Below are 14,680 nucleotides of genomic sequence, written 5' to 3'. Positions count from 1 at the left end.
TGGGGGTGTTTGGATACTGGGCTTTGCTCTGCTCCGTTACAAAGATCAGTATAGCGACCAGATATGGAGTTCAGACACAAGGCCTGATTCCCCATCGTGTTGCACAAGCTTTATATTGGTGTAATTTTATTGATTTCAGTAGAGTTACACCAGCATAAAAACTAGTGTAATGGACCCCTCGATCTGAAAATGAACTTCCCAAGTATTTGAAGGTGTTTGGATCCTTGAAAAGGACATTGCTGTAAAATGACACTGTTGTACTGTAATCTTAGAAACAACTGTGATTTTTGCACATTATCTTTTATTTAACATGCATCCAGAATAATTTCCAGGTGACCCTCACTTGTGTAAAAGTGAGGACCTCAGTGGGTAATAGACCAATCTTGGCCTATTAATGGTGCTTTTATCTAGTTGTTTTTGAGGGCCACTCTCCCTTTTTAAGAAAAAAAAAAAACCCTTCTGATTGCTTCACATGTGCCAGTACTAGGTAGAGTCAGTGGCAGCAACAGGAGAGGGGAGCAGAGGCTGCCTGAACATTAGCCCTGGCTGCTGTTGCTTCTAACAGCAGCAGCTCAGAGCAGATCTGCTGAGGGAGGTATTCTTTCGTGATGCCATATGCCCCCAAGGCATCTGCTAGTGGGATTCTAAGAAGCATTCACCCCCAAAAATATGTACATGCAGTGATGCCAGCCTGCTGAGCTTTCTATCACTCCCCCGAGGCCAGCCTTTCCACAGCTCTGCTCCCAGAGATGCTTTCATCAGCTGCTGGGAACACTCTGTTATTTCTCTCTCCCTTCCTAGCTTCATCTCAGAGCGGAGTTTCATGGGCGAGAGGGGGCTGGGGAGGGGTAAACCAGGATAAAGTCACTCCCAGCAGTGGATGAAAAAGACAACTGAGAGAAAGCTTGGTTATATACCAGGCGGGCAGGGGAAGTTGAAGGCAGCTTGGCAACTGGCTTCAATATATACACATCCACCTCTCCACAGTCAGTTCCATTTGCCTGCCTCCTAACCTCAGGTCCAGCTCCTTCGGGTATTTGGGAGGGTAGGGAGTTTTTACTGACTGATGGTCCACAGACATCAGTATATTTATACAAAGGGAAGTATATGCTTCCAGCCACCCTTTAAGATGAAGAGTGAGATTTTCAAAGGAGTCACAGGGGACTGATCTCCACTGGAATTCAATGGCATTAGCTCACCTTACTCCTTCTACCACACCACCTTTGAAAATCCCAGCCAATTTTTTTGTTCCCCATCTTTCCAGTTCATACTATAATTATAATTTGGGTTTTAGACCTTTCATAAACCATTGCAAATTGGTGCATGGCCAGCTAAACTTAACTCTGTGTGTGAATGGAAATCTGGTTTACAAAATCTATTCCACATGACTGAATAGACCCCAGGTGCACCCTTGCTTTCATTCATATTTCAGATATAGGTGATGTCGTTGCCATATGTCATTAACATCACACTTATCCCCAGTGATACTTTATAACAGGACTAGGTTGAAAAGCTTTGAATTCATTTAAGACTTAACATCTATTTCTGGGTTGTTGTTTTTTCGTTATTCCTCGCAACAACAAAAATTCTCCTAAATAATACACCTCTACCTCGATATAACGCTGTCCTCGGAAGCCAAAAAATCTTACCGCGTTGAAGCTGCGTTATATCAAACTTGCTTTAATCTGCCAGAGTGCGCAGACCCTCCCCCCGGAGCACTGCTTTACCACGTTATATCAGAATTCATGTTATATCGGGTCGCATTATATCGGGGTAGAGGTGTATTTAAATCCAAATCATAACATCTGCCATTCATATTGCTTTTACAAAGATGACATATTTACTCTGTGTCACCAAGTCTCATAATAACTAAATGTCTTTATGACTATATGCATTTTCCAAAATCTAATGGCTACAAACTAGCAAACAAGTCATGATTTCTGACCAAGCAAAATAATAGTTTACTCTGCTTGAATCAACTGCAAGAACCCAGGGTGAAATTCTGGTCCAGTTGAAGTCAATGGCAAAACACCCAATAACTTCAATGGAGCCTGAATTTCAACCCCAGTTTCGAGTACATTTTTTCTCCCTGGTACCTTTCAAACTCAGAATATCTGTCTAACTAGTGGCCTTGTCTTGCACCCTTGCTTTTCACCCTCCACTACCTCTGACTTCAATCAGAGCTGAGGGTGCATGACACCTTGTAGGTTCAGAACACTTAGATAAGTGTGGATACAGTCTTCTTGACTGGCAGATTATGGATTTACTGCTCCAAAACCACCTGCTACTGAGGTCTCTTTTGCTAACCTATTTCTGTAAAGCATTTGGGGGTGTCTAGCATATTGAGTAACTCCCTGTGCAATATGTCCCAAACCTAGATATCTGAGGATGTAGTAGACAAAACCCAGAAATTCCCCTAGCTCACCTCCATAAAGACCTAATCATATGTTAGTAGTTTGGTTTAGCGGTTTGGTGAGTTTTCTTCTCATAGGTGCATTTTACCCTTTATTTGTGTCACTGCTTACTCAGGTTGGTCAGGGAAAGACTACATAACAACAATATAAAGTTCTTATTTCCCCAGGTAGGGGAAAAAAACCCTTTAAGCATCAGAAATTGAACGAGAAAGCATGAAGAGCAGCCAATGCCAGCTTTTGATTTTCCTCCCCCTTCTCAAGAGTTACTGCATATATTGAAGGCAATTGTAAAAGATATATCAAGGGCTTTAGTTCTTTAACAGAAATAATTTTCATTTTCCAGTCAATGCATATCTTATTTCTTCCACCATTAATTCTACAATGTGGTCTCAATTATATCAGTAAAAAAGTAGGAAACAGCCCATCCTGACCCAAATATTTCTGAATTAATAAATGTTCTTTATCAAACTATTATACAGATTAATGCACCACAACTTGCAGAATGATTAAAATGACCCTTTGTTATGGGAATCAGCAGCACAGACCCGTAGAATTTTATTGCAACAAAGTTCAATGTCATCCTGCACCCACACTTATCAGTTGTTGCTGAATCTGACTGTGGATTTTGGAGGTTAAAATTGGACAGTAATAGTAAATCAATGTTCCATTACTGAATGGGTCTTTCCAGGGAAATTTTATTGTTTAACTATTTTTTATGTCATCTAGGACTGCATCAAGATGCTGATAGCCTTTACAACCAGCTCTTTTAAAGGAAAGACATTAATGGTTCAAGCAAGTGGTCTCTGTGTTTTGAATCCGATTCTCGTCAAAACAGAAAGAAGACAATGCTGTAAACTGGTTAAAAACCGATTAAAAGGGTGGGGGGCAGAGGGATAGCTCAGTGGTTTGAGCATTGGTCTGCTAAACCCAGGGTTGTGAGTTCAATCCTTGAGGGGACCACTTAGGGATCTGGGGAAAATCAGCACTTGGTCCTGCTAGTGTAGGCAGGGGGCTGGACTCAATGACCTTTCAAGGTCCCTTCCAGTTCTAGGAGATAGGATATCTCCATTAATTTAAAATAATGAAGAGTATTTCAGGCTTTAATTGTTTACTCAGGAGCAACCATGTCTTCCTTTGAATAACTTAGTAACAACAACTAAGCCTTTTGCATTATTCTGATGAAGAATTACTATTTTCCTGCTGTTGCAAATAATTTTCGTTTCTGGTCACTGAAGAAATTAAAAACTCCCAATTATTGGACAAGGTTATTGAAAACACTTTCCTAAATTGACCTACAATAGATGCCCAGAATGAGGAATTACCTCTTGTTTTCCTTGCCCCTTGGAGTTCAGGTCACAGAAAACATATTTGGGGAGTGGGGGTAGGGAAAAAGTGTGGTGACCACTTGCTGAATGAGCACTTCCTGTTGGCTGTTTTATGGAGAAGCAATGGCAACTCCATCACAGAATACTCTTTACCATGATTAAAGGAAAGGGGGAAAGTATATAGAGCTTGATCCAAAGCCTGCTGAATTCAATGGAAAGACTCCAAATGACTTTAGTGGTCTTTGATTAAGTCCAAATTGGAGAGTCTCTGTCATGAAGATGTGGGGATATTATCTGTACCAATTACAACGCCAATGAGTGTGGCCTCAAACCCTAGACAGATATAAAAATAATAATCATAATGATACCTCACTCTCGTACGGTGCTTTTCATCTAGAGATCCCAAAGCACTTCACAAAGGTGGTCAGGATCACTACCCCCAGTTTACAGACAGGGAAAATGAGGACAGATTAGATTAAGTTCAATGCAGACATAGAAGGAATCTACACTAGGCTGGCTAGAAGTAATACTAGCTCAAAAGAGATAAAGTATTTCGTTGTTGTTTTTCTGAAATGAAGCCACTATACTCCGTTTTTTGGAGTATGGCGCTTATATTGCTAATTGGTGACACACGGTTGTTTTCTCCTATGTGGTTTTTAATTTCGGAATACTGAGTACCACAAGAATAGAGAATACTGCAAACATTTCCTAATCATCAATATTACAGTATGTGAGAAACAGGTAAAAAGACCACAAGGTAAGTCAAATGTTAAACAGCAGTGCAAATTGCAATTTAGCATTTGTTACATCCTTAGCAAACAGCCCACTAATGAACCAGACCTTTACTGCAGTTCATATCAATGGTGATTAAGCTTTTGCTGACAACTCATTTCACCTTATGCACTTTTGCTTTATGCTTTACAATAGGCAAAGAATAAAATATTAATGCCAACAAAGATCAGACAGTTTGTGTGCTTTATTGAAACTTAATGTCTTTAATGTCTTCTAATTTAAGTAATTAGATCTTTTTTTCTGCCCCCAGAGGGTAACACAATCCAAAGATAAAATATCCAGACAACTAAACTCGCTGAAATCAGTGCATTAGTGGCATGCAATCATTAAAATATTTTAATTACTGAAACAGAAACAGTCAAAATAGAAATACTGTACCTCATCTAATTCCATTTCATCCGGACTTTCCCATGGTTTGATAAACTTTCCATGAGACTTCTTCAAAGGCACAATTACTATATAATAACCTCTGTAAAGGAAGTAATAGATAACAATGAGGTCTAAATCAAGTGAGTGGATAAGTCAAAAGGGTTGGATGTGAGCTTAAAGCCAACTTCTCTGGAAAGAGAGAACTGTGCTGAAATAAAGGCAGATTTTGTCCATGAAATGTTGCTACAATCTCCCAAATATAACTGCAAAAAGGTTCTTGTACACTACAGAGGCTCTTGCAAACAAACAGATGATAAATTCTAATGTACAGCATTTGACAAACAAATGGCACTAATTACCTGCTTTTTCATCTAAACACATACATATTTATATGAAACTATAATTATAATATTTCATAATGCCTACATGGTTGACTGCAGTTTATTATCTCATTTTAAATGTAACAGGCATGGGATACTTGTGCCATGCCAGCATTCTAAGCGTATGGAAACCAACAAGCTGAAACTTATTACTGGATTTTTCAAGAGCCCATTTACCATCACACTCTTCTCCCAATTTTCATGTATAATGGGAATGAGATGGTAACATAATGCATTTGTTAATCCTGCTACTATTATCATACTATAGTATTCTATAGATATAATACAAAACAGGTCAATAATATATAATAAGAAGTAAAAGGGGGACTTATACATATAACTGAGAATTAAGAATACATTATATACCTATAATGGGTAAGTGTGTGTGTGTGTTTATATATATACACACACACACACACACCTCTACCCCGATATAACGCTGTCCTCAAGAGCCCAAAAATCTTACCGCATTATAGGTGAAACCGCATTATATCGAACTTGCTTTGATCCGCCGGAGTGTGCAGCCCTGCCCCCCCGGAGCACTACTTTACCGCATTATATCCGAATTTGTGTTATATCGGGTCACGTTATATCGAGGTAGAGGTGTATATATACACACTGAGAATTAAGACATTATACACACACATACCCCAAGAATTAAGACAACATTATATATCTATAATAGATTTGTGTGTATGTGTGTGTTATATAAAGTGACAATTAAGAACATATTTTTTTATATATATATATATATATATATATAAATATATATATAAAATTAAGATTTAAGATAACATTTTATATATAAACACACATCTTCTTAATTCTCATTTCATATATATATTATAAGACACACCTCCCCTTTATTTCTTACTGTAAATTATTATTAACACGTTCTGTATCTGCTTAACATAGTTCATTACAGTGGAATAGGTAACCCTACCATTTGGCTTTCTTCACAGTCAGGACTTTAAAGCAAAATACACTCCCAATTTACTAGTCAAACATTCCCCTGAAAAACATCCTCTTCTCTTCTCCCATAGAGAATTTTCAGTAAATGACATTTTTCAGTATAATTGAGATGAGGCAGCATTTTTTTATTTTTTGTTCCCGGATTGTCCCCTTCTCATTTTCTCCCACCAAACCAGAGTGTATGTCAAGCAGGTCTACCCTTTCATATTAGTCTGCAGAACTGAGGAAAGAGAGTGACAACAATAGATATTATATATTTTCTTAATATATTTGTCAAAAAAACACTTATTCTTTGTTTCAATAGCAGAGAGGATAGGGGAGAGTAGTTGCCTTCCTTTGCCCTGATAATGACATATCTCATATTTAAGGTGCCTCTGTGTCCTCCATTAGTGACTAGTAATAGAAGATAAGGCTGAAGGACCATGGACAATCTTCACCTATCCTGGCCTGCCATTTTTTATGGCTTATTATCCATTTTTTTTCTGCCACAGTGGCTGTCTGTTCATTTCACTCATGGCTAGGAATACAGTTGAACAGCCTCCTCTGAAGCAATTAGTAAGAGAATCCATAACCATCCTTCTCCATGGTCCTATACAAAGAGCTCAGTCTAAACCAGCCTATGAAGTAACCTTCTCAATGGAGCTCCTTCAATCTGGATCTCCTTTTTGGCAGCACGTGAAAATACTCCTAGAGATAAAGGAGTTCTATGTTGTAACATGACTGCACTTTTTTTATTATCATACAAAATGCTTAAATGTGTTAAAATTTCCTTTTTTAAAAAAATATCAAGGGCCTAATTTTCAAAGAGCATCCACAACTATAATTGATGCCAAGAGGAAGTGTTGGTACTCAGTTCTTTATGTACCACAGACCCGTGAATGCTATTTACCAATCCCAGCCCATAATAATTCTATCCTAGATTTGTAAAACAAAACATGTAGCACAGTGGTTCTCAAACTTCAGTACTGGTGACCCCTTTCACATAGCAAGCCTCTGAGTGTGACCCCCCTTATAATTAAAAACACTTTTAAATATATTTAACACCATTATAAATGCTGGATGCAAAGCAGGGTTTGGGGTGGAGGTTGACAGCACACGACCCCCCATGTAATAACCTTGTGACCCCCTGAGGGGTCCCGACCCCCAGTTTGAGAACCCCTGATGTAGCATGAGTCTATAATGATGAGAAGGGGCTGACTAAATATCTTATCTCTTAAGCAGATCAATAAAACGGGGAAACAACTCTTTTTCTAGCAAATGCTATAGGCTCAGATTCTGACAGCTTTACTTATATTGAGTGAAATCCTGGTTCTATTGAACTCATCAGCAAAACTTCCATTGACTTCAATAGGACCATAATTTCACCCAGTCAGCAGTACTGTACTCCCCAAATAGTCCCATTGATTAAATTGATTTCAGTGGAACTACTGGGAGAGGAAGATACTGCTCAACTTGAGTATAATCCTTGCAAAATCTGGGCCTTAATGCTGGATATGTATCTCCAAGCTTTTGTATTTATTTATTTCACATGATTTCTTTGTTGTTTTATCAGTGACCCAACATAAAAACCAGGATACATGGAATACAACAAGATCAAAGCTACCATTATAGTACATGTCTTCATAGAAAGAACTATAAAAGAGATCATATTAAGGTAAGACTGAGGAGGCTATATAAGACACTGGAAGTTATTAAAAATGCTGCAAATAAGATTTTCAGAAATAAATACGTAAGAAGGGATTGTCATTTCACAGACCAAATGGTCTTCACGTGTTCTCTTAAAAATGTATCATCTTATTTGATCCTTCAAAAAAGGATGGATGATCCCATTTTCTATTCTGCTAGCTGTGCCTGCTTTGCTGAAACAGGAGTTATATAAATACTGAAGTACGAGTCGTAATAAATCCCTGTGCAGCCTTAGTAGAACTGACTAATCTCTCAGAAATAATAATTCATTCAAATGGGAAGCAAGAAATTGAGGCTTAAACAAAGTAATTTTTACATTAAAGTAAAAGACAGATCAAGCAGCAAGTCAAACATTTCAGACACCTTTAGTCTGGATCACCTTGTGTATTGGATAATTCTGTGAAACCATTTTTTGCCCTACCAAACATGATAAACTCCTGGTCACCATCACCACACCATTAAGAACAGTGCCAGTCAGAAGATTTTGAGGGAGGCTTAGTCAGATGACTTTTTGGGGAACTGCCAAATTTAACTCATTCATTCTATATGATAAAAGGGATTGTTCTTTGGGTCACCACACTTACTTGTAAGCAAAGGTATCAACTTTGAAAAAAAAAAAAGTAAGGTGTGATTCTGCAAAGAAACCGGGGTCTTGGAGGTACTAGGCTCCATATCTGTTGGAGGGTTGTGTGTGCATTTGGCTTTACTCTGGCAATGACACAACTTTGCAAATGCTAACTGATTAATCATCACAATACCCTTTTGATGTAGAAAAGTATGTAGGCACCCTTTACTAGAGGGGCCTCCGAACTTTATTGGGCGTGTTCCAGGGGAAAAGCCTGTGTGCTGCAATCTAGCCTTAGAAACTACAACTCCCATGATGCCTTGAGGAAAGGTGGTGGGAGACTTCCTCGTGCAGGGAGAGCAGGTGGTGGACTTCATTTTGGGAAGAGGAGTGAGATAGCTGCTGTGGAACTCTGTCCATACCAGGAGCTGCTGCTGAGAGCCTACAAGGGCTTTGGTTGAGCAGGGAGCTTCAAGGCTGTTGGTGGCTTCACTGGAGTCAGAGCAGAGACTGTTGCTGTGCCTAGAGCTGACTGAGGTGGGCCTGCAGTGAAGGAGCTGTGAGTAATCCCCCCTCTTGTTTGGAAAGTACTTGCAAGGGAAGGGGCACAGTAGAGAGACTGAGTCTGAGGAGAGGCAGAGTGATCTTCCTACCGAACCAGGACCCAGAGCTACTGACATTTGGTGGAGCCAACTCGAATTTCAGAGGGGTTGTGTAGTTTTTTTGTCTTGTCTGGACTGATACACAGAACCAACATAGTGCTGTCTCCAGCTGCAGATCTTCCAGCGCGCCCACACAAGTAAGTGCCTAGGACTCCGAAATCCAGAGGAGTGTACACTCTGGGGTGGGGTGAATGGTGGCAGTGTAAATGCCAGTTACATGTTTCATTTATTACTGTATAGTATATTTGTTAATTGATTTTATTCAATTGCTCCTGTGGATTTAAATTAGTAATGACATTTAATCTTAGTCTGTTATATCCTGTTTCTTTAAGTTTTTAAGTAAATGAGTGTCAGCTCTAATTTAAGTATATTGGATGTATATTATTTATAATTGGTATTTGAGTTAGACCCATGCCACAGGTTATTATTATTATTACTATCTGAAGTTAATTCCTGGAGGTTCCCAAGGCACGCCATTGAGTATGTACAGGGGCCAGCCAGGTGGAGGCACCACCAATTTTAAATTCCTTTAGGAGTAAAGGGACTGCAGCAGAGGGGTGGATAGAAGATTCCCACTTATTCAACATCACCCTGGATCTCCCTTAATGTCAACAACATCAGGCGGCCAGGCACACAGGTGAGTGTTGCCTACTCCTGAGTAACCCAGGGAAGAAAGGGGGGTTACAATATTATTATCCCAAAATTATAATTGGGGAAACAGAGGCAGAAAAGATAAGGCCAAAGCTGTCACACTTAGGTGCCCAAAATTAGGCACCTGAATAAGTGACTGGAGAGTGCCCTCCACCCCTATTGCCTTCAATAGGATGAGTGCTCAGCTCCTTTGAAAACCAGGCCACTTTTAGTCAGATGTACTTACATCTGAAAATTTTGGCCTAAGTGATTTGAACAAGGTCATATGGGGGAGTCAGGGACAGAGCTGGGACTGAAATATAGGATTCCCTTGTTCACAGTACTGTGCTTAGGGTGACCAGACGTCCCAATAAAATTGGGACCGTCCCAATTTTTAGCTGTTTGTCCCCACCGGCGGTTTTTTTTTGCTCTGCTGGTAGCAGGCAGCACTCGGCTTTTTTATTTATTTTTTTTGCTCCGCCGGCGTCACTCGGCATTTTTTTTTGCCCCCCTCCCCAGTGTCCCGATATTTTCTTCCTCTGATCTGGTCACCCTAGCTGTGCTTAATCCACTGGGATGCAGCTTGCAACACCCCAACACCTCCAACAATAGCCTAGGTAACCATAAATTGTTCTGGAATCTCTCTAAAATTCAAACCAGATTTCATAGTTCCCAAAGTCCAGCTTCGTGCAGCTGTAGAGAAAGGCCCTGAAATTTTTAGTTCAGCCCTAGCAACTGATTCACATGTTCAGTGCTGTCTTTGCAAGGAAAAGGGCTAAAATCTTACTTTAATAAAAATAAAAGCTGAGATTTGCCTCTGGCTTTGCAGGCCTGAAAGGCCAGCTCTACCTTCAATGCAGTGAGAAGGAAGTTTAGCACACTGTTTGAAATATAGTACAGGGAAAAAGAATAGCACTCCTCATATGCCCTTCCATACAACCTAATAGCTCCCCCCATTTCTTAGGAAGATCTTAGGTCCATCATCCCTCTTCAGCCCTATTTGCATTTTAAGAAAAGTTGGAGAAGTGTGGTTTCTTAGCTATGATTTCCCTCTTATCATAGGCTACCGCTATTCACCTAATGGAATAAAATCAACTTCTTAAATCAATACATGCAGGTAGTCAGTTCAGATTACAGTGTTTATCCCTTTTTTCTATTGTAAGCCATTAGATGGCTACAAACCTCTTCTTAATTTTGTTATTTTGCACAGATCTAACTGTATAGTTTTAAGTTACACATAAAATTTCATTATCTGTTTTATTTTTAAATACACATTTTGTGTTTAGTCCAAATATTTGCCTCAACAATAGCTGTAGATTCCTTCAACCTGCCCAGCCACAACCTTAAGACGACTCCTAATTTCATGTGGTCAGTAATTACAGTTGTTAAAAAAGTGGTTTCCTCAAAATTAAGAGAAAATCAGCTGAGAGTACAACTTTGCACACTAATGTGTTCTGGCTGAGTATGTGAACAGGTTACTTGGGCTATCATGGATTAAATTGATCATATGCATTGACTATTGGAATGCCCCCACTAAATCATAACCACTCATTTCCCTTCACATTTATGAATTTCTATCAAAGCATATAATGCAAGGTGAGTGTATCTTGTCTAACACTCTCTGTCATGCTTTCCAAGTGTCAGACTGCCACACACAACCTTGATTAGCCAATCACACTGCTGCACACACACTTTTAACACACACAAGCAATGTTAAAGTGGAGTACAGAAGTACACACAAGGTTGGTTGCAGAATGACACTGACTAGATCTATAAGGAATATCTATGCAGCACTGACAGTTATTGGGGGGAGCAATGCCATGTCAATTGTGGTGTTGTTAGAACATTCACTGCGTAACCAGGGCTCCGGTAACATACAAAACAGACTAAGTGGGTCAACAGAAGATGCAAAACACTTCAAGAGATTCCATAACTGTTTATTTTCTTTGGGACTTAGGCCTTGCATAATTTCCCGCCTTTACTTGGGAGGGATTCATAAGCAGGCACAGCAACTTTCATTCAGAAATACTGTTTTTAGTAAGTACACAAATTTTGGCAAAATGCCAGAAATACCTTACCTGAAGCAGAACTGGTGAAAAGACACCCATTTAGCTCTGGATATGAATATTTTTGCACAGCTCTATTACAATATCTACTCATTCCCATTATTAGACACTGAAGAATGAAAGTTATGTCCCCCAACATCTTTAACAAATTATGGTGTGTCTAAGCAATTGCCCCCATGTCCCATTAGTGTTAATTAAAAATGCACTACAGTAAAGCCATTAAACTCTTATCAGTTTTGCCTTTTGCCTAATTAACATTAATGCAGGATTCTCTATATTTAGTAATCCTACCATATTAGGATAGACAGTATCATGGTAGCGCAATGTTAATCACATACAAATGATAACTGTAAAAAGTTTAATGGTGATTACTGTACAAGATGGTTCTTCCCTCGCAGACACTACAGCTATTATTATCTCCTTAAACTCTAAGAATTCAAGTTATATTTAACAGATAGGGACTGCTTTTAAGCTTTAAACCATTTTATTGTATGCAGCTTTGTTTCCCAATGAACATACTTTTCTCTCTCACGGAGGTCCCCAAGCCTAGTGAGGGTGCGTTTTTGTGGCTTCCGCAATGGGAGAGTGCCAAAAAGAACAGACGAGACTGGGTTCCACAAGACATCCAGCCTCCTCAGTACATCCAGGGTAGGTTGGACATCTTGTGGGATTTGGCACAAGATTTGGAGCCATGATAGGAGCCCTGTGCTGAGGGCCACTTCTTGTTTGCTAGTTACCAGCCATCAGCCCCTCCTTCCTCCCTTATCTAGGTTGCTGAGGGCTAAGCTAGTAAGCACTTTGTGGCTGAGGGCCAGGCTAGTACCTGCTTTTTTCCCCATACCACAGACTGACCAAGGTTGTTTGGGTTTTTCACCTTCCTCGCAGCAAAACCTAGGGGTTGGGTTTTGAGCAAGCAGAGGGCTGGGATTCTCGCCCTCCTGGAGGTCACAGTTTGAACTTAAGTGAGAGTCATTTAGTTGGCACAACTTTTGGCATTTGCCCAGTGCAGGAACTTGCTGATATAGGCTCCAAATCCAAAGTAGTAACATAGTGGGCATCCCAAGGATGTCTCCTTATGAGATGGGGGCATCGGGTCTTACCCTGTGGGAGCAAATGTGAACCAGGGGCCGGGACACTATGCCGGGGCACCGCCCTGCTGATGTGCTTGATGGCGGTGCTCTCTGGGGGTGGAGATCCCTTCTCGCCTCAACCCTCAGAAGTGGGAGCAAGAGAAGCCGTCCAGGCTACCTCCTAGTGTGATGATTGGCTCCCTCTGTGGTGGGACCCCCCCAAAACTGGCAAAGAATCAATGGGCTGCAAGTGACTGCACTGTGCTGTCCCCTGACGGAAAAGTTGGCTGCAATTTGGCTAATGAAGTTGCAGCCTGGTTAAAACCCATACTACATGTCCTTGCCGCCTTCTGTGTGGTGAACACACCAACAGGGGCTTATTCTCCCAGCAAATACCTATGCAATCCAAGGGGAGCTACATGTTTAGAATAATAGAATATCAGGGTTGGAAGGGACATCAGGAGGTCATCTAGTCCAACCCCCAGCTCAAAGCAGGACCAATCCCCAACTAAATCATCCCAGCCAGGGCTTTGTCAAGCCTGACCTTAAAAACCACTAAGGAAGGAGATTCCACCACCTCCCTAGGTAACCCATTCCAGTGCTTCACCACCCTTCTGGTGAAAAAGTTTTTCCTAATATCCAACCTAAACCTCCCCCACTGCAACTTGAGACCATTACTCCTACCATTAATGATAAGGTTAGACCCTAACTCCTACCAATAGTCTTCCACTTTTTTAATTACTTGTGGGGAAAGTTATTGTCTCTTTCTCGGTTGCTGTCATCTGTTGCTACTGTTTTACTAAATATCCCTAGCTCTTTTCTCCCTATAATTGCCTTACATCATAAATCTTTTTGACTCGTTCCATCTTCAGTCTTCCTCAGCTACATTTGTACTGACCATTTTTTCCTCAGTATAATGAAAATGGCTACATTTTTCACTTTTTCACCCTTTTAAAGTTTCAACGTCATTCTTTTTCTGATCTCACCTGCCTTGAATGCCAGTGATAAAAAAGGGGAACAGCAGTGTACAAAGCATACAGTAAAAACCTACCAGAGAGAAGGCAGGTTGCATCCCCAACAATATTTAATGACTTGCTCATTTTCCTCCCCATTTCCTTCACATCACACATGGGAACCTTATAGAACAACAAGAATCACTGGAACCAGAGCAATAACACTTATTGATTATACCATGCTTCATGTTTTCCTGGCTATCTTTCTAATCCCTGCTGGCACTGTGCTGTCAGTTCTTTAGTACTATCTCTGTTGTTTAAGTCTTCACAGGACCATTTCTCCAAACATTGAAGCAGCCTCTGATAAATCTGGTAAACTCTTCTCCAAAACTGCCAGCAAACACTTCCCTATTTCCTTACTTGCACCTGACTGCCAGAAGCTGGGATTGTACAACAGGGGATGGATCACCTGATAATAGCCCTGTTCTGTTCATTCCCTCTGAAGAAACTGGCTCTGAAGAATACTGGGCTAGATGGAGCATTGGTCTGACCCAATATGGCCATTCTTATGTTCTTACCTGGATGTTACTGGTTTTAACTTCATTCTTGCCTATATAATTAGTTCATTCAAAGTATTGTACCTGCAATAGCCCTTTAAGCCTCCTCTAGTCCAGGCAGTGACTGAGGCTTGATATTGCAAGTTGCTTCAGTGGGAATTGGTGGCACCAGGGCCGGCTCCAGGCACCAGCCAACCAAGCTCGTGCTTGGGGCGACACCTGGTAAGGGGCGGCCAATC

At 40.4% G+C, this 14,680-nt stretch overlaps 1 protein-coding gene across 1 annotated transcript in view; it reads right to left on the bottom strand.

The window, feature by feature from the left end:
* LOC113405291 (receptor-type tyrosine-protein phosphatase delta) overlaps positions 1-14,680 on the bottom strand; it is a 173,087-nt gene that overhangs the window by 118,868 nt on the left and 39,539 nt on the right. Inside the window, exon 11 of the mRNA XM_029914316.1 lies at positions 4,910-5,000. Coding sequence (XP_029770176.1) covers positions 4,910-5,000 — 91 coding nt within the window. The remainder of the gene's footprint in view (positions 1-4,909; positions 5,001-14,680) is intronic.

This window comes from Terrapene carolina, unplaced genomic scaffold (genome assembly GCF_002925995.2).
Source record: "Terrapene carolina triunguis isolate 2854851 unplaced genomic scaffold, T_m_triunguis-2.0 Scaffold35022, whole genome shotgun sequence".
NCBI lineage: Eukaryota > Metazoa > Chordata > Testudines > Emydidae > Terrapene > Terrapene triunguis.
Note: the sequence above shows the minus strand (reverse complement) of the source record. Positions and strands in the feature narration are given on the sequence as shown.